Genomic DNA, 20,303 nt, shown 5'->3' on the forward strand with positions numbered 1-20,303 from the left:
CGCCCCCCTCTTCCCCCTCCCCCCCCTCGCCAACCCCCCCGGCGGGTGCCGCGGCGCCCCGGCGCGCCTCGGGCGGGGGGGGGGGGCCCACAGCACCCTGTGCAGAGCTGATGGATTGAGTTGCCTTGAGCCTACAACTTTGGGGAATATATATCATCCCATCCCCTTATCTCAGCTATTCTTTCATCTCCTGCTGTTATACTTCTTTCCCACCCTTCTGGTGTTTTCTACTTCTCTTAGTCGTTGTCGACACTGAGAGTCCTGCGAGTTTACAAACAATTAAACACCAAAGAAGAAGACCGATATTAGACAACAATAAGATTGGAACAAACGAAACATCGCCATGGCGTCAGTCGTTCCCTACAACGGCACCATAGGGAAGGCAGACTCCGGTGCCTCGACCGGAGTCAGCGACCTCAACATCTTCTACGACGTATGTTTCTCGTCTTTTGATAAACAACAATCTGTCAAACCAACTACTAACAAATCCCGCCATGATATAGACCGGTCATCTGACATGGATCACCATCAGCTCCGCCCTCGTCCTTCTCATGATTCCCGGCGTGGGCTTCTACTACAGCGGTCTCGCCCGCCGCAAGTCGGCCCTCTCACTCCTCCTCCTCTCCATGGTCTCCGTGGGAGTCATTAGCTTTCAGTGGTTCTTTTGGGGGTACTCACTCACCTTTTCACGAACGGGAAATGCATTCCTCGGCGACCTCACACAATTTGGCTTGATGAAGACGCTGGCTCAGCCCAACGGCTCGGCCAACATCCCTGATATCTTGTTCTGCCTATACCAGGGCATGTTTGCGGCCATTACGTGAGTTCTCCCTGCTTTTTTAACATGATGAAGAGGTGAGAAATAAAAATAGCTAACATGAAAAACACCCAGTCCCGCCCTCGCCATCGGTGCCGTCGCTGATCGCGGCCGCATGCTTCCCGCCATCGTCTTCATGTTCATCTGGTCCACCGTCGTCTACGACCCCATCGCCTACTGGACCTGGAACCCCAACGGCTGGCTCGCCAAGCTCCCCAACTACGATTTCGCTGGCGGCGGCCCCGTCCACATGTCCTCGGGAGCCTGCGCCCTCGCCTACAGCATCATGCTCGGCAAGCGCACCGGCTACGACAAGAACCGCGGCTTGCCCTACCGCCCGCACAGCGTCACTAACGTCGTTGTCGGTACCGTCTTCCTCTGGGTTGGCTGGTTCGGCTTCAACGGTGGCTCGGCCCTGGGTATGAACCTCCGCGCCATCATGGCCTGCTTCGTCACCAACTTGGCTGCTTCGGTCGGTGGCGTCACATGGATGCTGCTGGATTATCGTCTGGAGAAGAAATGGAGCACAATTGGATTCTGCTCAGGGGCTATTGCTGGCCTCGTGGCGATTACTCCTGCGTCTGGTTATGTTACTCCTTGGGCCAGCTTCATCTTTGGCGTAGTTGGCGCCATTTGCTGCAACTTTGCTACCAAAGTCAAGTTCCTCATTGGTGTTGACGATGCTCTTGATATTTTCGCTGTCCACGGCATTGGTGGTGCGGTCGGCAACATCCTGACTGGCATCTTTGGAACGTAAGTCTTTCTCCAAACTCTCTCATACTATTACAAAAAAAAAAAAAGAAGAATTCATCACTAACTTCTTGCCTCTCCAGTACCTCCATCGCTGACCTCGACGGCTCCACCTACCCCCCAATCGGCTGGGTCAACGGCCACTGGGTCCAGCTCGGCAACCAACTCGCCGGCATCTGTGCCATCTTCGGCTACTCCTTCACCCTCTCCTGCATCATCCTCTTCCTCATGAACCTCATCCCAGGCCTGTCCCTGCGCGTCAACGCCGAGGACGAGGACGTCGGCGTCGACGACTGCCAGCTCGGCGAGTTCGCCTACGACTACGTCGAGATGAGGAGACACGTCTTGGACGCCGAGATCCTCTCCTCGCCAGCCGTCATGAGCAGCAGCTCGAGCACGGCGGAGAAGCACTCTGCGGAGAAGATGCCCGTGGGGATGGTCTAAGAAAAAAAAGATGAGGGAGCGGAGTTTGTTTTGAAGAATAAACTGCAAATTTAATAGGGAATATGGATTGGAGTACATTATTTTTTTATTTTTTACAGGCGGATAAGGCAGAGGATGAAAATCATGATATTGATACCATTTTACAGCACTGTTTCGTGCAATTAGATATGTACATCTGCAATAAATACATATATATATACATGTCTCGCTACAGAAGATCAACGTGACGAAAGGGTTATTTATGCAAGGTCTTATATCTTGTCGACCTAAATCCAGGATCAGTAAACTTATCATGATACTTACTTCTCAGTTCATACACAACACACAAACTGACAGCAACAGTATTCGTATAACATGAAAAATCAATTGTCGCGTTACTATATCACTCCGTCTAATATTATAATCCATTCTCTCACTTTCCATCGCGCCCATCGAATCCGTTCTCCACAGGTTCGTCCCATGCATGTGCCTTATTCCCATCGTTTCATTCCACCTGTCCATCCATTCCATGATACAATGAAAAAGAGAGGTAGACAGTGAAACGAGCATGACAACGTATCTCATTCCCGACACTCCAACAGCCGTCGCAGTGAATTACACAAACTTCTTCTCCTCTTCATACACGACGTAGCCGAGTCAGTGTCAGTGTTAACCTTCCCAGAATAATAATCCTGTTAAAACATAAAATAAAAGATCCTCCATTTGCCTCTTATGTCAGAGACCATATTGCCACGATGTCTCTATCCCAGCAGTGTAGCTCATCAGGCCGCAACTTCGTAGCAGGCCTTGTAGCAGCTCTTGTAGCCGATTTTAAGTGTCGCCATGCTTGTTTGTGTGATTGAGCTCCCCGTCTGAAAGCATATCACTGCTTGATAATAAAATAAAATTCCGAACCAAGACCAATTTTGCACCGCGTAACCCATGCTGTCATCATGCACGCCAAACACTAAGAAACTCCATGGCTGCGCTGTAAAGTAGAATACTATTCCCATGCATCGTGAAAAAAAAGGGGTATGTTGCGAATAGAGAGGCTTCAAATCTCGGGGGTTGGAGCGGTGAAAGTGCTCCCTTGGTCGGATTAACAATTCCACATATTCCTATCCCCTTCTATCTACTGTACCCATTAACCAATGGTTCAAGTATGGCGAATGGTAAAACTGTTCAGAAAATACTCCAAAAGAATTTAGTTTGCTTCGCCTTGCTGCTCATCTGGTGGCGCTCTCGTTGGCTGGTGCATGGTGACGGTACTGGCACCTGCTGATGGGCCTGCAGTAGGTGAATTGCTCTGTCGAGAGACTGAGGGTTGTGATAGGCCTGCTACACTGGCGTGTTGCGCATTGGCACTTTGAGAACCAGATGCCATCCCGTTGGCAGGGTTGCCATATGGAAATGTCCGGGGCAATGCAAAATCGTCGTTTTCTGAAAGAAGCAGTTCCATTTCCGCACTTGGCCTTGGTTGGAACGGGCGGTTAAGCATGCCGGCGAGGAAATTCGACGATGATGTGGCGGTTGGCGGTTCTAACGGAGGGGGCACGGGGGGCACCATTTGGTCCATGGGTGGAAATGGTTGAGGATGCTGCACGTGGAAAGGCAGGTTTTGCTGGGCATCCACGACCATTTCATTGGTGTCTAGCCCCTCGAAGTCATTATCTTCAAAAGCCATTTCGTCGTCAAAGGCCTCGCCTTCCGGAGGCTGCACAGTAGTGGGGAATGCACCAACTCGACGCGCAGTGAATGCTCTGATGTGGCCAGCATATCTCGGGTAGAGGCTCTCTCGGAGAGCTTCGAACTGTGGTGAAGTGTTTAAGAAGTCGCGGAACTTGGATACCATATTTCCGGAAAAGACGCAGAAGACGTCCCGCTGGTGCTGTGTAAACTCTGTTTAAAGGTCAGCATATCGTTATTGGCAGTGAGAACAAGGGGAGAGGGAACTAACCGGCTGGTGCCTGTCTGCAAAACGGTTGGAACTCGTCTCGTTGGAACGCTGCTACGCCCGTTAAGCTGAGATGGGTGAGGCGGGGGCACGAGTTGAGGAGTCTTATAATGCTCTATATCTCTTGCGTTAGCTTAACAATACAAACATTTGCTTGCCGCATCGAGTATGCTGCTTGAAGGAGGGGAACATACAGTGAGAGTCAAATTAATACAGTAGCTGAGATGCACACGCTCCAAGCTTGGAGAGAAATATTCGCCACCAGCAAACATTCCATTGGCATCCCTTCTGACACGAGGGCGATGAGCCGCCTCGGCAAGCGCAAGAACAGAGGCATCTGTAATACTACTACATTTAACCAGGCCTATGCGCTTCAGCTTGGGGAGGCCGGCAAGACACTTGACCGACGCATCAGTGAGGAGCGTGCAGCATCCCAGGTCAATATAGCGTATGCGGTTGCAGTGGGTTACCAGACGCTTGACTCCATCATCGGTGATTAGGCTGCAGTGGCCCAGATGGACATAGTGAAGGTTCTTGCCCAGCTTGGAGATGGAGTGGATGGCAGCGTCTGTGATGTTCCGGCACTTGGAGAGCAACAGGTTTCGCAGCCGAGGCGCCGAATCGATAATCTTGGCAACCGCTGCGTCAGTGAGGCGGCTGCACGAGGTCAAGTCAAGAATCCGCAGGTGCTCGTAGGATTGGTTCTGCGGTAAAGAGAGAAAGGCTTCGTCGCCAATCAGTTCGCAGTTGGCGAGCCTAAGCTCGCGAAGGCTGTGTCCCTTGGACATGAGGGCCGTGATAGGGCCATTTCCGATCTGGACGCACTGATGGAGATCGATCTCAAGGATGTTTCTGCAGTTCTCGGCAAAGGCAAGCACGGCATTGTCGCGCAGTTGGATGCATTCGTTTAGTTTAAGCTACAGCGGGGAAGAAATTAGGGTTAGCATGTCATGGAAGGGGAAAAGAAAAGAGTCATGATAACATGGGGGAGAAAGAGAGAAGTGAATATAGATGATGTATGTGTCTGTGTATACAAATACGTACCCTCTTGATGTACTTGCAGTTCTGTGCTAGAGTAAGCAGGCTGTCGTTGGAAATGTTATCGCAGCCCGAGATGTTGAGACCCTGGAGACGCTTGCAGTGGCTAGCAATGGCGTTGATGGATCGCTCAGTAATGTGCTTGTCGTTGGAGATGTCCAAGGCCAGCAAGGACGAGCTGTTCTCGACAAGAGCAATCAAGCCTGTGTCGGTCAGGCCTCGACAGTTAGTCAGCGTCAGGCGCTCCACCCTGGAGCAAACAGCGAGAGGCATGACGCTGCCATCGTTGACCTTATCAGCGAGGGCGGCGAGATTGAGCCGCTTGATGAAATCACGGTAGTGGAAGTACGGCTGCTCCAGGCCCAGCGTCTGGCAGATGCTGTGGTGGTTCCTCCAGTTGGAACATGCGGGCCGATGCCATAGCAGGTCGACAGCGTTTCTGGCCCATCGCTTGGAGACGAGCATGCAGTGGTACAGGTCTGAGGTTGAGCCCAGCTTGGAGAAGACGCCGATGAGAATCTCGTTGGGCAGCCTGTTGACCGGCGGCCAGCAGGTGTCGTCAACCTGCATGTCCTGGAAGTTGGGCACGCCAAGGGAGGACTGGGAGTCGTTGGCAACCAGGAAGAAGTCGGACTCTTCGTTATCGGCCGGGGCGGGCGAGTTTGTGGATGAAGAGGAGCGAGAGTCCTCCCTTCCCGAGCCGGTACCGGGTTCTAAGGTAGCCATGGCTAATTCTTGAGAGGCTCAGCAGCAGATAGCCGCGTGCCTGCCGAATTCAAGTTTGGGTTCTGTGGGAAGAGAATCGCACGCTGGGGACATATAACAGCGGCAAGGGAGGGCTGCCGTGCTTCGACGATGATGTCGAGAGGGAGAGGAACGAGTCGCGGGGTTTCGACCGGCCGTCGTCTCGAGCGGGTGCTGGCGATGGACAAATCGGCGTAGAAGAGGATAAAACGAAAGGCCCGTCGCGAGGGTGAAAAAGAAGCAGACGGGTGAAGGAGGAGCCCTTGCTAAAGGGGGGTCGTGCGGTCGTCGCAAGGCTTAAGGCTTTATTTAGGCTTTCCTGTCCGAACACGAAGGGACAAAGTCCAGACACACCGACTTCAGGCGTGCGTCCGAATGTCTCACCGGCGGCCGTAGCGAAGAGCTCAGCACCAGGCGACGAGTGAGAGCGTCTGGCTCGGAGCGTTGGATGACGTCGATCGGGCTTTCTGTTTGGTTGGTCTTTCAGCTCAGCTCGGGCTGAGCGAGTGAGTGTCTGCCGCAAAGACGCTGCTGCTGTAACGGCACTCCAGGGGAATCGAATCAAATCAAGTCAGGAAACGTGCTGGACCGCAGAAAAAGGCGCTGGAAGGGCGGAGCGCAGCTGCACGTCTGTGTGGTGGTTGCTGCTGCTGCTGGCCGGACGAGTGGTTGGTTGATTGGTCTGCCAGTTGAGGCTGGTGATGGCCTGGTCAGCAGTCGAAGGCGGCAGAACTCAAGGCCAGCCCAAGGCGGAGATCAAGACGGTCCGCGTGGGGGCTGGAGATTGGGGCCCTGGGGCGCTATAAGGGCGCTGTAAGTGGTGCGCTAGGAGGCGCGCTGCGAGGGTGCTGTGGCCCGGCGCTGCACCTGGGACGTGTTTTAGCAGGCACTAGACGCTCCGCAAACAGTGAAACAAGACACTTGCTATGGATTAATAAGACAAAACATGAGATGGAACCTAGTGCCTCCATGCCTACAATTTAAAACAGAGCTCGCGACTCAGCTGCTCAGTCTGCTCAAAACACAAAGTCCTACGGCATGAGTCTTCTCCTCAGTCTCTCCCCCTCACATCGCTCTCTTGCCCCTCTCTCGCCTAGCCAAAAGTCCTAATTAACACCTACAAGTAGGGCACTGCCGGCGACTTTTCTGCGTCCCAGGTTGGGCTCCATCCTCACGATTCAAATCCTTTCGGAGTAGCAGTGGGAGGTACCTCCCGGGCGACCTATCGCTGCAGCTACCGCCATGTACTCCGATACCTGACAGAAATAGCGTCAGCTCTGCACTACTAGCGGCCCCCATCCCCGCGCTTCGCCCTTGAATAGGTACTAGCTACCTTGTTTGCGTGCGCCGTGACGGCAGATTGACGATGAATCAATGTCACTGGTTCGGCCATAGCCGCCGCATGCACGTGATGCTGTTCTGATTTGTGATAGCCATGCAGCTGCATCACAGGTACATACTATAGCATGAGAAAATAAGGTGGCAGTATGTGTGAGCAGCACATGCACATGATCACGATCCTGTTTCTCGACTATTCTCTCGTCACTGCGTGGTATTTGAGAGATTTATTATGATTAACTGTCCCTGTGCGTGCGATTTGAGACATGGATATGGATCTGGAGTCATGGGGAGTTTGAGATTCACAGATTGCTAAGAATAGACGCTTGTGGCATGTACATGTACTCTCTACTTGCACCAAATACTCCATCACATGCTTAGCTGCCCAATTGCAGTACCACCACATGCCAAAAGCAGCACCATTGCGCGCAAAAGTGCTTCACGTCTGTGAATTTGAGGCCTTCTAGTGAACCCTTTTGTCTCCTTAATAGGCTCTCGTAAAGCTTAAGAACGCTTGCAGATACGTTTCACTAGAGAAACAAATCGTCACTAGCAACGGATGTTTCAGCTGTAAAGTACTTGCGTGGTTGTTGTTAAATTTAAGACTAGATCATTCTTCTTTTTTTATACACTTCACTGATCTTGGCTTGCTTATTCTTTTCTACACCCACGGCTTCCCCAATACTATCGCAATGATCTTTATCATTTCCAATTTCTCCAGTCTTCAACACCAGTAACATTGAAGCAGATGGTAAGCCTGAAAACGAATTCTGCTAGTACAAAAGAACAAGCAAATTAAAATCGGTACACCTGGTAGTAATAAAAGGTATATGCTATTATAGTGCTGCTGACTATTAATTACTCTAGGTACAAGTAGATATTAGGAAATACTACATCAAATCATTTCTGCTTTTCCAAAAACACCACCTTGCTGTCATAGTCGCCGTTAAACTGGTACTGCAGTCCAATATTCATCAGCGTCGCCCCCGAAAACGTCTGGTTGCCATCAATCTTGTACGACGCAGAGGCATCCAGTCCCTGCAATCGCAGCACCGGCCAGGCATTGTTGATGTTTGCCTTAATCTGGAAGTAGAACAAAACCGCCTCGCTAGCATCTTCTGAGATGAATAGCGCAGCCGGATAGTTGGAGTCCTCTGGCAGGCTCAATCGCCACATGTCGCCCTTGACTACAATGGGATTCACCTTCTCTGCCAGGGCAATGATGCTGGGGATCTGAGCCTTGTCGTCATCTGGCATGTTGGCCGGGTTGAGCTCGAAGCCAAACGATCCTCCCATCATGGCAACATGTGCACGGAAAGTGATGGATGTTGTGCGTTGGGTCTGGCCATTGGGAACCGCAGAGACGTGAGCGCCCATAGCCGACGGCGGGTAGACTAGCGAGGTGCCAAACTGGATGGCGATACGCTCGACTGCGTCTGTATCATCGGAAGTCCAGATGTGTGGGAAGTACTGCAAGACACCAGGATCAAAACGGCCTCCGCCAGATGCACAACCTTCCCAGCGCACGTTCGGGAATTTTGATGACAGCGTCTCAAAGACACGGTAGAGGCCTAGCATGTAAGCATAGTCAAGGCCTGGGTAAGGGGTTTCATGGATGCCCCGGTTGTTGTCCCACTTGACGTATGAGATGCTGGCGTTGCCGAGGATGTTGGACAGCGACTCAATGATAAAGTCTTGTACTTCAGGGAGAGCCACATTCAAGACCAGTTGGTTTCTTGTCAGTGTCCGTGGATATGACCCGGCGTGGATTGCCCAGTCAGGATGCTCGTGATATAAGCTCGAATTAGGGTTGACCATTTCTGGCTCAAACCAGAGACCAAACTGGAGATGGTCTGAGGAATTGGCCACCTTGAGTTTGGTCACGCTACTAACAAAATCTGGCATCCCCTGAGGGAATCTCTTGGGATTGGCAACCCAGTCTCCGAGGCCAGCGTTATCAGTCACACGAGGATACTTGTTTCCAAACCAGCCATCGTCCAAGACAAACAGCTTGACACCGAGATCAGCAGACTCTTGCGCCAGATGCAATATAGTAGTGTCGTTGTAGTCGAAGCCAAGGCCTTCCCAGCTGTTTAGCAAGACGGGGTGCATTTGCGTCGCGAACTTGCTCTTGATGAGGTGCTCACGGTAGAGACTGTGGAACTTTCTTGACATTCCGCCAACTCCCGTGTTTGAGAAGACAGAAACAGCCTCGGGGGTGGTAAAAGTCTCACCTGGTCCAAGAGGCCAAGACAACTGATAGGGATTGACGCCAATGGCAGCGCGTGTGAGGCCCTGAGAGCCCTTTTCAACCTCTACAGAGAATGAGCCTGTATAGACCAGAGAGAAGCCCCAAGCTTCGCCTTGTGATTCGGTCGTTGTGGGAGTGATGAGCGAGAAGAAAGGGTTGTGTAGATGGGAGGAGTATCCGGTCGTGCTTCCAAATCTATACACAGCGAGACACCAATGTTAGCCAACACGAATATTCATCAGGAGTCAGGTCCTTTCTTACCCCTGAAGACCGTAGTCCACCTTGCGACGCAGCCGCTTGCCCTCACGAGCCCAGTCACCTCTCAGCTCCAACATGTCAAACTCTTCATATGGCAGATCGACGCTTAGACTAGCGAGTTTCTCAATAGTGATATTACCCTTGCCATTGTTTGTAATGTTGACACTACGCACGATAGCATCATATTTGGGGAAGATTGAGTATGTCAAATCCGCCGCCACAGAGCTGTAGTTGTCATACATGTGCACAACCAGCGTAGATACATCACCGGCATCGCCAAACGTTGACGGCAGGCCATGCAGCGCGGGCTTGCCCTGGACAATGCTGTGTGATTTGTATTGAAACTCGCTGACTGTGTAGCCTGCCGACTGTTTGATGTGCACCGCGGGAGTTCGAAAGTCTCCGCGGCCCAAGTCGGGGAATTCACGGCGCTGCCGGCCGATGAGGTCTACCCAGCCTTGGATGGGGCCAATGATGGGAGGAAAGACGCCGTCTTCGGTGGCAGGACCGCCATAATGGTCGCCAATGAGATCGTTGGAGTCATCATCGACGTGGAATCGGTATGAGACATTGTCGCCGTTGAGAGCAAAGGATTTGCCAGAGACCGAGATGGCTAAGTATGGCAGGGCAAGTTAACATCAGGATGTATAAACAATTGAGTCTTACTACTAATTATAGTTGCTGTGATGTGATTTACTTACGACTTGCTGCACCAACCGATGCAACCAATCTCGCAGCTACGGCGAGAGCGGCCGCCAACCGCTTTGGAGATGGAGATCCGACCATTGTGAAATCCCAGCGAGCCCAGGATTAAGTTCTATTATGCTGGACGAGGCACCAGCAAAGGCTTGAGAGGGTGGGAGAGAAGAGCCGCCATGGCCATCTTTATACCCTTCGAGATATTCATCGACTGAGATCCACAACACTCCTTCCGCCGGGGTCAATGGCACGATATGGACAAATTCTTCGCGTCATCCCACTCTTCTCATGCTGTAAAGCATACTAATCCTCACTCCAAATCCTACAGTAAGAAGCAGGCAGGCAGCTCCATGTAAAAACTGGCGGAGTGCCGAGCAAGAAGGTCCCACCACTTACACGTTGTAATAGCAGCATCTTTATACATTTAGCTTAGCCTCTCGCGCAAGCTTCTTAAAATGCCTACTTTCATGCTTGTTTTCTCCACCAAGAATGAAAAGCGTCCAACTAACAACAACACGGCGCGCGGGCCCTGCTTTTGCGCACCAATGCCATTCTCCCCAGTTTCTCCGGGGAATCTGCAAGGCCCATAAACCAGTGCGGATGAGGTCATTGGAGCGGCGGAACAACAGGCACGATGCGGGGAGAGGAGAAAAGGCGTTGGGCGATTGTTGCCAAAACTCCATAAAATGGGGGGCCGATGTGACTCTATCTGGGTGGTGATCGGCAGATTGCAACTGCTAATGCTGAATGTGCTGTGGAAGAGGCCGAATAAATACCCGTCGGGAAGGTGTGATGAAAATCACTTGATTTTTAATTTTTTGAATTAAAAAAAGGATTTGAAAAGGTTCGAGAATGCATTAGGTTAAGGTGTTGATAAAGGTTGTTTTTGGGTTGAGGCAGAGGTTGCGAGGATGGATCGTTACTTATTCCTGATTATGAGCGCTCGTAGTTTACGCATAATTTGGGTCATTAACATAGAATAAGACTATAATCGCTAATCAAAAGACCAATAAATAGAATTGGGCTATGGAGAAGAGAAGAATAGGTGGTATCTTTGTTTCTACAGATATCAAACATCGCGCTTTCTTGGCTTACACTTCAATACTTGCAAACGAAACGATGTCACAGCAAGCCGGACGCAATACTACACAAAATGCTTCATGATCTTAATCTATACTTCTTTTAGTAGAGATCTACTTCGATCTATGTATAAAAAAAAAACCTGCCCGGGAGCATTCAAAAAAGGATCGCTCTGGGGTTGATTGACTTCACAGCATTCTTAATTCCCCCAGAAGCTTGCTTCTGGTCAAAACCGCGTAATGTTTTCGCGAGACTTTCGCGAACTTCAACGCGCTTTTCACAGCAATTTTAACCTCCCCCGAGGCTCTCCTCTGTTGTCTTTGAGGCCCTCCGTGCGGCTTCAGCTTCACAGCATTTTGAATCCTCTCAGTGATTCATTTATATTCAATATCTAAAATTAAATGCTTTGCATGCGGCTCTGCGGCTCTTAGCTCCTTTTGCTTCACAGCATTTTTAATCCTCTCTGAGCTCTCACAGCATTTTTAATCCTCTCCGAGGGTCACCTCTGGCCAGCATTGCTTTGACTACCTATATATAAAAGCCCTGCTACTGTCTTTCACAGCATTTTTTCTTCTCCCCTGACGTCCACCTCTATTTAAGGCTATATTATTAACCACCTTTCAAGCATAGTCACCTCTCAGCAATAGTTTACTTACCGCCAACTCCTTCTCAAATTCATATCTTGCATTTTGAGCTCACCTGATTAAATACCTTATAAATACACATAGCCCCAATATTTCACATTTATATCCCTCGTGAAACGGCTTCTCGGCGCCAATTCGAGTTGGGGGACATACAGTAGTACAAGTCCTATAGCAGCCAGCATCAGCAGATCCGATGCAGTAGAGCAACTGCTACTAGTATGTCGTAATATAGGTCACATCTGATGCTTCTTTTCAGATTTACCCTTTCACACAACGTTGAAACGTCTGATTCGCCCGATAATATGTTGAAGTATATATTTCTACTATATAGTCAAAGATATTCGCTCCAGAGACCACTGGTGCTCGAAGAATCAGAATCTCATTTTGCAATCTTAATATAGGTAGACTAAACAAGTTCTCTTTCTTGAAAAAATGCAGCCGCGAGAAAAGTCGTCACTCTGCGGGTATGTATATATATGTATGTAATATGTCGTGATATGTCGTCAATATGCCTCCTGTATGAGAAAAAAAAAACGCTGCTCTATGCATTCCAACGTATAACAGGCATCAAGGGTATCTAGCTCTCAAATTTTCCAGGTAGTTTCGGTATTGTTTCATCAGAATCTGAACGCTGGAATCAACAAATTTGGCCATCTCGTCTGGGTTTCTGGTCCGCTCCACACGCTCCAAATCCACCACCACAACTCTGCTGCCCACAACATGGAAGTTGTCTAGCTTCACATCGTCTTGCACAAAGCCCCTCGAGGCAAGCGCAGTGAGAGACTCGTGGATTAGTTTGCGAACAATCGTGTATGCTTCTTCTGCCGTCTCGATCGTGTAAGGGATGCACACCCCTCCAACATCTGCCATGAGGTGGCTTCGTACCCCCTCAAACTGGACGACCCCGAAATGGCGAGGAATAACGATTCCTTGAAGTGATTGTAGGCTTCGGTACGATGCCAGCTCGTTGTCAAACTCCTCTTCCCAGTCTGGCTTCTGGGACTTGAGGACGATGGCCGGAGGCAGATACCACTCGGGGTACCATTTTCGCATGTAAGCTTGCGCGAATTTGGGAAACAGATAGAGAATGGCTTTAACAACTCGATCGAGTAACGATGGTTGGATCCTTAAGCGGCGGACATTTGGATGATAGTTGTCGGCGGCCTGGCCGATGGCTGTGATGTGACGAGTGCCGAATCGAAAATGCTGTTAAGGTGTCAGTCAGAATGCCATCCCATGCATCTAATAGAAGGCTGAAATAACTACGTACGACTGTTTCTATCGGTGCATTCCCCGGTATTTTTCTGCTCATGTGAAGTCCAGGGAGCAAATTGGACATTGCAAAACGACTGATTGAAAATGCGGAGAACAACGAAAAGAAGGAGAAGAGAAGAGAAAGAAAAAGAAATGAATGAATGCAACGGCGACCAAGCTATGGCTCCAAGGGACAAGCCAGGCGGAAAGGATGGCTCTGCCTTGTGAAAGATTAAAAGGAGCGGCACAGAACTCAAAGCCTGGATCGCGATTAAGTGGCGGATGACAAAGAGAGTGAAATAGTTCTATCCAGCTTGCATCTTTTGGATTAATTTTGGCGACAGGCAATTGGCGGTAGGGGGGTCAGCCAATCAGCGTGCATAGATGACCTAACCAATTAAGTGGCCACGTTATCGATAAGAGCCAGCGGCTCGGGCCGTCGAGAAATTGAATTTTAGGATTTTGATGCTTTCCATGGTTGCCAAGATAGCAAAGCGTAGATATTTGATCCTGACAAGTCCTATCTATGTGGATGGAGATAGAGAGAAGTATACTCTGAATATTTGTTCATAATCTGAAGAAAGTGTGCGCCAAAGTTTAGTCGTTCTTGGAGTAGCAGGTGTCTCTTGAGATAGCCAGCCATTCTGTAGTGATGGTTCAAAGATTTCATGAAAGTTGTAAAGATAAAGAACTCTCATTATTTGGCAGAAATAGGTGTTTATTTCCTAAGACAAGTTTATCTTACCAACGCACTATCTCGCATCCTTCTCTTTAAATAGAGATCGACCTAATGCAGGCCACTAGATAGCCTTGCTACAAGGTTGGTCGCCTTGCGTGAACTAGCAGCAATGAGCATCACATGCAAGAGATTGTATTTATTGCCTTTAATGGGCTAATGCAGGAACTTAATAGCAGCAACATCTCAGCCCCAGCTACCTCAATCAAGGTAAATGCCATTCAACTGCGGTCAAATCATCGTACACAATATTTAACCTATAAAGCTAATTTCCAGCCGTGAAAACATCTGTCTCGGCATTAAGGACATATCAGCTTATCTCTGGGTGGCTGCAAACTGTACAATAGTAGCGTTTGCTAGCAGTTCTCTTATAGCATCTTCGTTAGTGTGCTTCTGATTATTTACCTCAAGTTAATATATTGTGTGTTGCAGAGAAGCTATTTAGCAGCCACTCCTATTAAGAAGAGAGAGATGGCTACAATCAATTTCTTTATAAATAATAAAAGATGAATTCCAATCTTATTTCCTCATTAGACGTACGTATTAATAGTAGTAAACGTTGAAATTTCATGTATAATCCAGGGTAGCCTCGGACATGACTATGGCCCGAGTGATGTCACATCACGTGGGGCATGGCGGTTTCAATTCCAATCCTCTCAGATCCAGCATCACGCCACTTTGCGCCCGCTTCCAAAGAGCCTCAATTGCGAATGAATTGAGTCAGTCCATTGGCAGCATCAGTTCGACAATTCGCTGCTCCGCCATGATCCGTCCAACAGCTCTCCGGCCGGTGCTGCGGTCCTCGCCCCGGTGCCAGCAGTGCCTCCGCCGCAACCTCTTCTCCGGCAAAGGCACGACCCGCGCATCGCAAGACTTCGATCTCAACAGGCTCAATTCCCAGCGACGTGATTGGGAGCGCCACCGCACGATATTCCTCGCCTCCGGAGCTACGGCCGGTCTCATCTCTTTTGTCTACACAGCGTGGAAGCTGAAGGAGGCGCTTGCGGAACAGGGCGAGAAGCAGAAGCAGAAGATTGCCGTCAAGTGCGATGCACCGGCAATCCCCACCGAGACGTTCAAAACTGAAGCCGGAGAGAAGCGAAAAATAGTCGTACACGATGAAGACGGGAGAGTGATTGTCCCCACGGGGAACAGCGTGGTACCCGCATTCCCACGGAACATCAACGTCAAACTGCCGACTTCACAAGACAAGAGCTCTGTTGCAGCCAGTATATCGGACAAAGAAGGCGACGAATTTACACTTGTTGGCTTGGGCATTCGCACCGTGACCTTCCTCGGCATTCAGGTCTACATGACGGGATTCTACGTTGCGACACAGGACATTGCGAAGCTGCAGCAGTATTTGGTTAAGAAGATCAACCCCACCGCCACGACGCTGATACCCGCCGAGAAAGACGCTTTGCGAAAGGCCCTCAGGGATGCGGTCGAAGGCGAAGAGACATGGGATACTCTGTTGAGAGAGGCCGGCTGCCGCAGCATCTTCCGCATCATCCCCGTCAAGGATACCGACTTCCCGCACCTGCGCGACGGCTTCGTGCGTGCCATTGCCGCGCGGACGCAGGGCAACTCTGCATACAACGACGACGCTTTTGGTGTTGCCATGAGGGATTTCAAGGCGCTCTTCAACCGAGGCTTCGTGCGGAAGAAGCAGGAGCTGCTGCTGTGTCGCGACGAAAAGGGTGTATTGTCGGTGCTCTTTAGCCCTGACAAGGGACATGATCCCGAGCGAGAGGTCATGGGCTCGTTTGGAGAGGAGAGGCTGTCAAGGCTATTGTGGTTGAACTATCTTGCTGGCAGCAAGGTTGCTTCAGAGCCGGCACGGGACAGCATCATTGAGGGCGTTATGGAGTTTGTAGAGAGGCCGATTGGGACGGTGGCAACGCAAGTTGTATAGACGGTAATATTGCCCATGCAATATTGATAGTTACAAGATGGGTAAGAACATCTTTATGTATTATACGAGCGGCCAGAGGCATATCAAGGCCGCGTTTACTTGTCAAAAGAAAGAAACAACTCATCAAGCGGAGTACGTGTGATGGATAAAATATTTTATATTGTAACCAAAGAAAAAAAAAGAGAGAAGATGACAACTCTATACTCTATTCGAGTCTGGAGTATCGCTGAAAAAAACTCCACATCGCATTCTAGCCGACCCAATCCGCATCTTTTGCTTGAAATGTAGGGCCCATCTATTATAGCTTTGATTTATCCTCTTCTCTATTCAACGCCAAACAGCAAATGCCGTCAGCCCAAAAACTCGTCTTGATCTTTTCTCCCACAGTATTTTTGCTTACGCCAATGCGCCGGCCTCCTGGAGACGGCTCTGGAGGGTACCGTTCTTGACGAGCTGCTGCAGGTCAGAGTTTCCTCCGACGTGCTGCTGGGCGAAGAAGATGTTGGGGACGGATCGCTGGCCAGAGATCTCGAGAAGGGCGTCCTGGAGGTCGTCACCGTCCTCTGTAATGCGATGGTTAGTAACCTACTTTCTTTTGATACATGCTGGATTTGGGAAAAGAAACATACTTCGGTTGTCGAGCTCGACGATTTCGTAGTCGGCCTTGGCCTCGTTGAGGGCAGCCTTAGCAGCCTTGCAGTAAGGGCACCATGTCTTGGAGAAGACCACTATGTTTCAAATATTGTCAGCCGAGAACTCGCGGTGAGGTGAGGCGGGTGTTGGGGCCGGAGGCGCAAAAACATACCGACGTTGTTCTTGTTGATGATGCGCTGGACTTCCTCGACGTTGGCCATTTTTGCTTCGGGACTGAGTCTGACTGCGGATGTAAAAAAGGATCGAACAAAGTTCATTGATGTTGGTAGATTGGATGGTGAGAGAGTATAAAATTGGGGTATAGAATGGAGTGTGAGATATATATATATATGTTGGTTGCTAATATAGAGTTGCAGTAGTAATCGGATCTGGACGAGTTCGGTTTGGGGGCGCGAATCGGCTAAGATGATGTGATGCGGCGGGCACCTGTGAGATTTACCACAGCCTGTGAGAATGACGAACTTGGGAGGTTTCAGCCACTAAAAAATGTGCATCAGTCAGCCGGGAGGGGTCCGGTTTGGATTTGTAAAATACTAATCAGGGATATGGGCTGGCACTACTGGATTGGCTTGATTCCAAAGGCGCTGGCCCTGGCAGGGGGCGCACGATTCGCAGGAGGGGACTATGGCCTATTTTTCTAAGGAGCGCAGTGGCTACTATTTGGTGAAGGCGTTCTAAATTAAGAAGAGCTCATGCTGTAGGCACGTGCGTGTATACCATATGATATTATTCAAGAGCAGCTATAATCTATCTGGAGGCAGAGATTCTGCGGCGAGATGCATGTCGAAGGCCGTAGATGCCTCGGGATACGCCGCATATAGGATCCGCCCCAGTTACCTAGTTGGGACATATGCCAACTCGGGCAACAGGTGAAGGCGCTGAAACCTGCTGTGGCCGAGCAAAAATAGCAGCCCACATGTTTTGCCTTCGGTCCAACTCGGTCCAGTTACCAAAGATATAATAACACAGTATTATATTATATAATGAAACTGCTGATGGCATCTATACCGGCATCATCGTCGGCTTCGGCTTGGAATTAAATCGGCATCTCATAGACATTTCAAACTCTTTGTTGATTATTATCGAGTGCTATCCTGGCATTCATGTAATCATCAGTTTGCCCATTGCCACACAGCTCCGTGGGAACTGGTACCGGCATAGATGTCATGAACCCTCACAATCAAATCGCTATTAGCTAATTACCAGTAATATGTTCATAGAACTCATCAAATACATCACCACCTTTTTTAATCGAAAATCTTCTTCCACACCCATAAACTCGTTCGGTCTGTAAACTCCTTGAATCCGTCAAAGCCCCATTCCCTTCCGATTCCACTCTCCTTGGTGCCTCCAAAGGGGACGTCCGGCGCCACATCGAAATGCGAGTTTATCCAGACGCTTCCCGCAGTGAGCTGGCGGCCCATCTTCTCGGCACGCACCAGGTCCTTGGCCCAGACCGAGGCTCCCAAGCCGAGCTTGAGGGCGTTTGCGCGCTCGATGACCTCGTCGTCTGAGGACCACTTCTGGATCGGCACAATGGGGCCAAAGGGCTCTTCGACGACGATGCGCGCATTATCAGGAGGGTTGTCGACAATGGTGGGCTCGGCAAAGTAGCCCTTCTTTGAGTCGGGGATGCTTCCGCCAAGGGCGACTTTGTATCCGTTGTCCTTGACGTCTTGATAGATGTTCTTTAGAAGTTCATACCTTGAGAGGAAGTCAGCCAAGCCGGAATCGACTACTGCTACTTATTCAGGGGCAACTCACTGCATCTTATTCTGGACTGGCCCAACCATAACACCGGGCTCCAGTCCTCCGCCATTCTTGACATGCTCCTTGGTAAATTGGACCAGGGCCTCCTTGAACTGGTCGTATATGGCTTCGTGCACATAGAGACGCTTCGCCAACATACAAATCTGTCCCGCGTTGATAAACGACAGGGTGGCAATCTTGGGCAGACACTTGGGGATATCTACGTCCTGGCAGACAATGAGGGCGTCGTTGCCACCGAGCTCGAGGACGCATCGCTTCAATGACTTGGCGCAGCTTGCGGCAACGAGCTTACCGGTGCGAACCGAGCCGGTGAAAGTGACGACGTCGATTTCGGGGTGCTCTGTTATCCAGGGGCCGAGGGCGTCATCGCCGCTGAGGCAGTTGAAGACGCCTGGTGGGTAAATGGACATGGCCAGCTCACACAGCTTCAAGTCTGTATAAGGCGTGTAAGGCGAGGGCTTCATGATGACTGTGTTTCCCGTCATCAGCGCCTGTCCAACCTTGCCCAGGCCGAGAAGGGCGGGCCAATTCCAGGGCACGATGGCGGCGACAACACCCACAGGGTTATAGGTTCCGTAGATGATGCGCTCGTCGTTTTCATCAAAGACCTCGTCCTTGAGCTCCATGGTGGCAAACCTCCGAAGCCATTCCAGTACGTTGGAAAACTCTCTGTTGGAGACGAGAAGAGGCTTCCCTGACTCTAATGTGTCGAGCTTCTCGAGCTCATCACGATGAGCCTCTATCGCATCTGCGTAGGCGAGCATGAGCTTGGAACGCTCAGCAAAGGTTGTTTTTGACCACGTCTTGAAGGCATTGCGGGCGTGCTTGGCTGCAAGATCAAGGTCCTCTCTTGTTGCAAGGGGGGCAACAAATAATGGCTCTTCAGTGGCGGGATCTATTGTGCGTCGAGTCTCTGCTGTTGGTACGAACTCGCCATTTATAATGTTGCCTTTATAAGACTAATAACATCAAGTGAGTTAGCAGTTGTTAGATCGCTTATTCATGACTATATTGACTCAAGCATACCGTGATATCAAGTGTTCTCTTGACTGCCATTTTGAAGAATGTGAATTCCTTTAAGCAAGGAGAACAGCTTTAGTTTCTTGGAGGGTATTGAGAGAGATAGGGATTCGAGGTATTGTCTGGAATGGTTGCGCCACGAGCTGATTTATATACTTATGCAACTACATGCACCCCCATTCCGTCAACATACTCTCCGCTCTCGGTATGATATCCATCCATGCAGACTTTCAGCTGAGATAACCCCCATTCGACGCCCGCTTTCCTACATGTATGCTTTGCCACATTTAGTTGTTTCCTTCATGCATATCGGCTATTAATTGGGCTGGGTCCAGCTCCAACTACACAGCCAGCTGGGACTTTTTGGATCAAGATGGATGGCACGCCAAGTGGCCCCCACCGTCTCAGGGACAATTAGTCAAGTTAAATGTTCGATGACGCATCAAACATGCAGCAGCACAGTGCACTATCACGATTCACCATCCTGTAAAGAGCATGACATTGGGATTTGCAATCATCGGTTTCGTTGAGCATCCCGGATAGACACTGTGTCGAATACCAGGACACCTCCTCTTCGTTGCCGATAGTATCAAGGTCCGTTTTAGCAACTATTAAAGTCCGCTAGCGAGTAAACCGTGACTGCTTTGAGTCAAGCACCGCAAGCCATAGCTCCGGAAGCAGCCAACGGCAGATTCTAGCCAGTCCCCGCAGATTACAGATATAGTAGTAATAGCTTCGACATTATCACTAGAAACTGTATACGAGGGCGGTATTTGCCTGGGGGGCCTTCTTAGTTGCGAGCCAAACTTCGCGGGGAACCTGGGGGGGTTGCCCTTTTGAGTCTAGAGAAGCAGATTTCGGGGTTAAGAGGCTGAGATGCTGAGATGCAACCCCAGCGGTGATAACAGGGAACTTGGCAGAGGAGCAATGTCATAGGATGGAGGTGAGACACAACGGC

General features: G+C 50.1%; 7 protein-coding genes across 7 annotated transcripts; 2 read left to right on the forward strand and 5 right to left on the reverse strand.

Annotated features, from left to right (window-relative positions):
- Nucleotides 1-88: 88 nt before the first annotated feature.
- Nucleotides 89-2,190, forward strand: GGI43DRAFT_405595 (ammonium permease MEP2). The gene is made up of 4 exons (XM_083206040.1): nucleotides 89-433; nucleotides 504-820; nucleotides 893-1,570; nucleotides 1,651-2,190. The coding sequence occupies exons 1-4, from the start codon at nucleotides 344-346 to the stop codon at nucleotides 2,009-2,011; spliced, it is 1,446 nt and encodes a 481-aa protein (XP_083060606.1). The 5' UTR covers nucleotides 89-343; the 3' UTR covers nucleotides 2,012-2,190.
- Nucleotides 2,191-3,194: 1,004 nt separating this feature from the next.
- On the reverse strand, nucleotides 3,195-5,708 carry GGI43DRAFT_383978 (F-box protein; the record flags this gene model as incomplete). Its single annotated transcript, XM_083203465.1, has 4 exons — nucleotides 3,195-3,889; nucleotides 3,948-4,059; nucleotides 4,139-4,861; nucleotides 4,989-5,708. The coding sequence occupies 4 exons, from the start codon at nucleotides 5,706-5,708 to the stop codon at nucleotides 3,195-3,197; spliced, it is 2,250 nt and encodes a 749-aa protein (XP_083060607.1).
- Nucleotides 5,709-7,717: 2,009 nt separating this feature from the next.
- On the reverse strand, nucleotides 7,718-10,523 carry GGI43DRAFT_51643 (Melibiase-domain-containing protein). Its single transcript, XM_083209937.1, has 3 exons — nucleotides 10,275-10,523; nucleotides 9,577-10,186; nucleotides 7,718-9,510 (listed from the first exon to the last, which is right to left on the reverse strand). Exons 1-3 carry the CDS (start codon nucleotides 10,357-10,359, stop codon nucleotides 7,965-7,967), a joined length of 2,241 nt encoding a protein of 746 aa, XP_083060608.1. The 5' UTR covers nucleotides 10,360-10,523; the 3' UTR covers nucleotides 7,718-7,964.
- A 1,632-nt stretch (nucleotides 10,524-12,155) lies between these two features.
- GGI43DRAFT_51485 (uncharacterized protein) lies at nucleotides 12,156-13,722 on the reverse strand. Its single transcript, XM_083209936.1, has 2 exons — nucleotides 13,267-13,722; nucleotides 12,156-13,202 (listed from the first exon to the last, which is right to left on the reverse strand). Exons 1-2 carry the CDS (start codon nucleotides 13,333-13,335, stop codon nucleotides 12,564-12,566), a joined length of 708 nt encoding a protein of 235 aa, XP_083060609.1. The 5' UTR covers nucleotides 13,336-13,722; the 3' UTR covers nucleotides 12,156-12,563.
- A 927-nt stretch (nucleotides 13,723-14,649) lies between these two features.
- GGI43DRAFT_51706 (chalcone-flavanone isomerase-domain-containing protein) lies at nucleotides 14,650-16,188 on the forward strand. Its single transcript, XM_083209939.1, has one exon. It carries the CDS (start codon nucleotides 14,750-14,752, stop codon nucleotides 15,899-15,901), a length of 1,152 nt encoding a protein of 383 aa, XP_083060610.1. The 5' UTR covers nucleotides 14,650-14,749; the 3' UTR covers nucleotides 15,902-16,188.
- GGI43DRAFT_405627 (thioredoxin-like protein) lies at nucleotides 16,044-17,138 on the reverse strand. The gene is made up of 4 exons (XM_083206041.1): nucleotides 17,116-17,138; nucleotides 16,707-17,034; nucleotides 16,531-16,629; nucleotides 16,044-16,464 (listed from the first exon to the last, which is right to left on the reverse strand). The coding sequence occupies exons 2-4, from the start codon at nucleotides 16,810-16,812 to the stop codon at nucleotides 16,298-16,300; spliced, it is 372 nt and encodes a 123-aa protein (XP_083060611.1). The 5' UTR covers nucleotides 16,813-17,034; nucleotides 17,116-17,138; the 3' UTR covers nucleotides 16,044-16,297.
- Nucleotides 17,139-17,679: 541 nt separating this feature from the next.
- On the reverse strand, nucleotides 17,680-19,901 carry GGI43DRAFT_51654 (aldehyde dehydrogenase family protein). Its single transcript, XM_083209938.1, has 3 exons — nucleotides 19,352-19,901; nucleotides 18,320-19,284; nucleotides 17,680-18,259 (listed from the first exon to the last, which is right to left on the reverse strand). The coding sequence occupies exons 1-3, from the start codon at nucleotides 19,379-19,381 to the stop codon at nucleotides 17,803-17,805; spliced, it is 1,452 nt and encodes a 483-aa protein (XP_083060612.1). The 5' UTR covers nucleotides 19,382-19,901; the 3' UTR covers nucleotides 17,680-17,802.
- Nucleotides 19,902-20,303: the final 402 nt, after the last annotated feature.

Source organism: Trichoderma evansii (genome assembly GCF_050947405.1).
Source record: "Trichoderma evansii strain SZMC 28006 chromosome Unknown GGI43scaffold_10, whole genome shotgun sequence".
Taxonomy (NCBI): Eukaryota; Fungi; Ascomycota; class Sordariomycetes; order Hypocreales; family Hypocreaceae; genus Trichoderma; species Trichoderma evansii.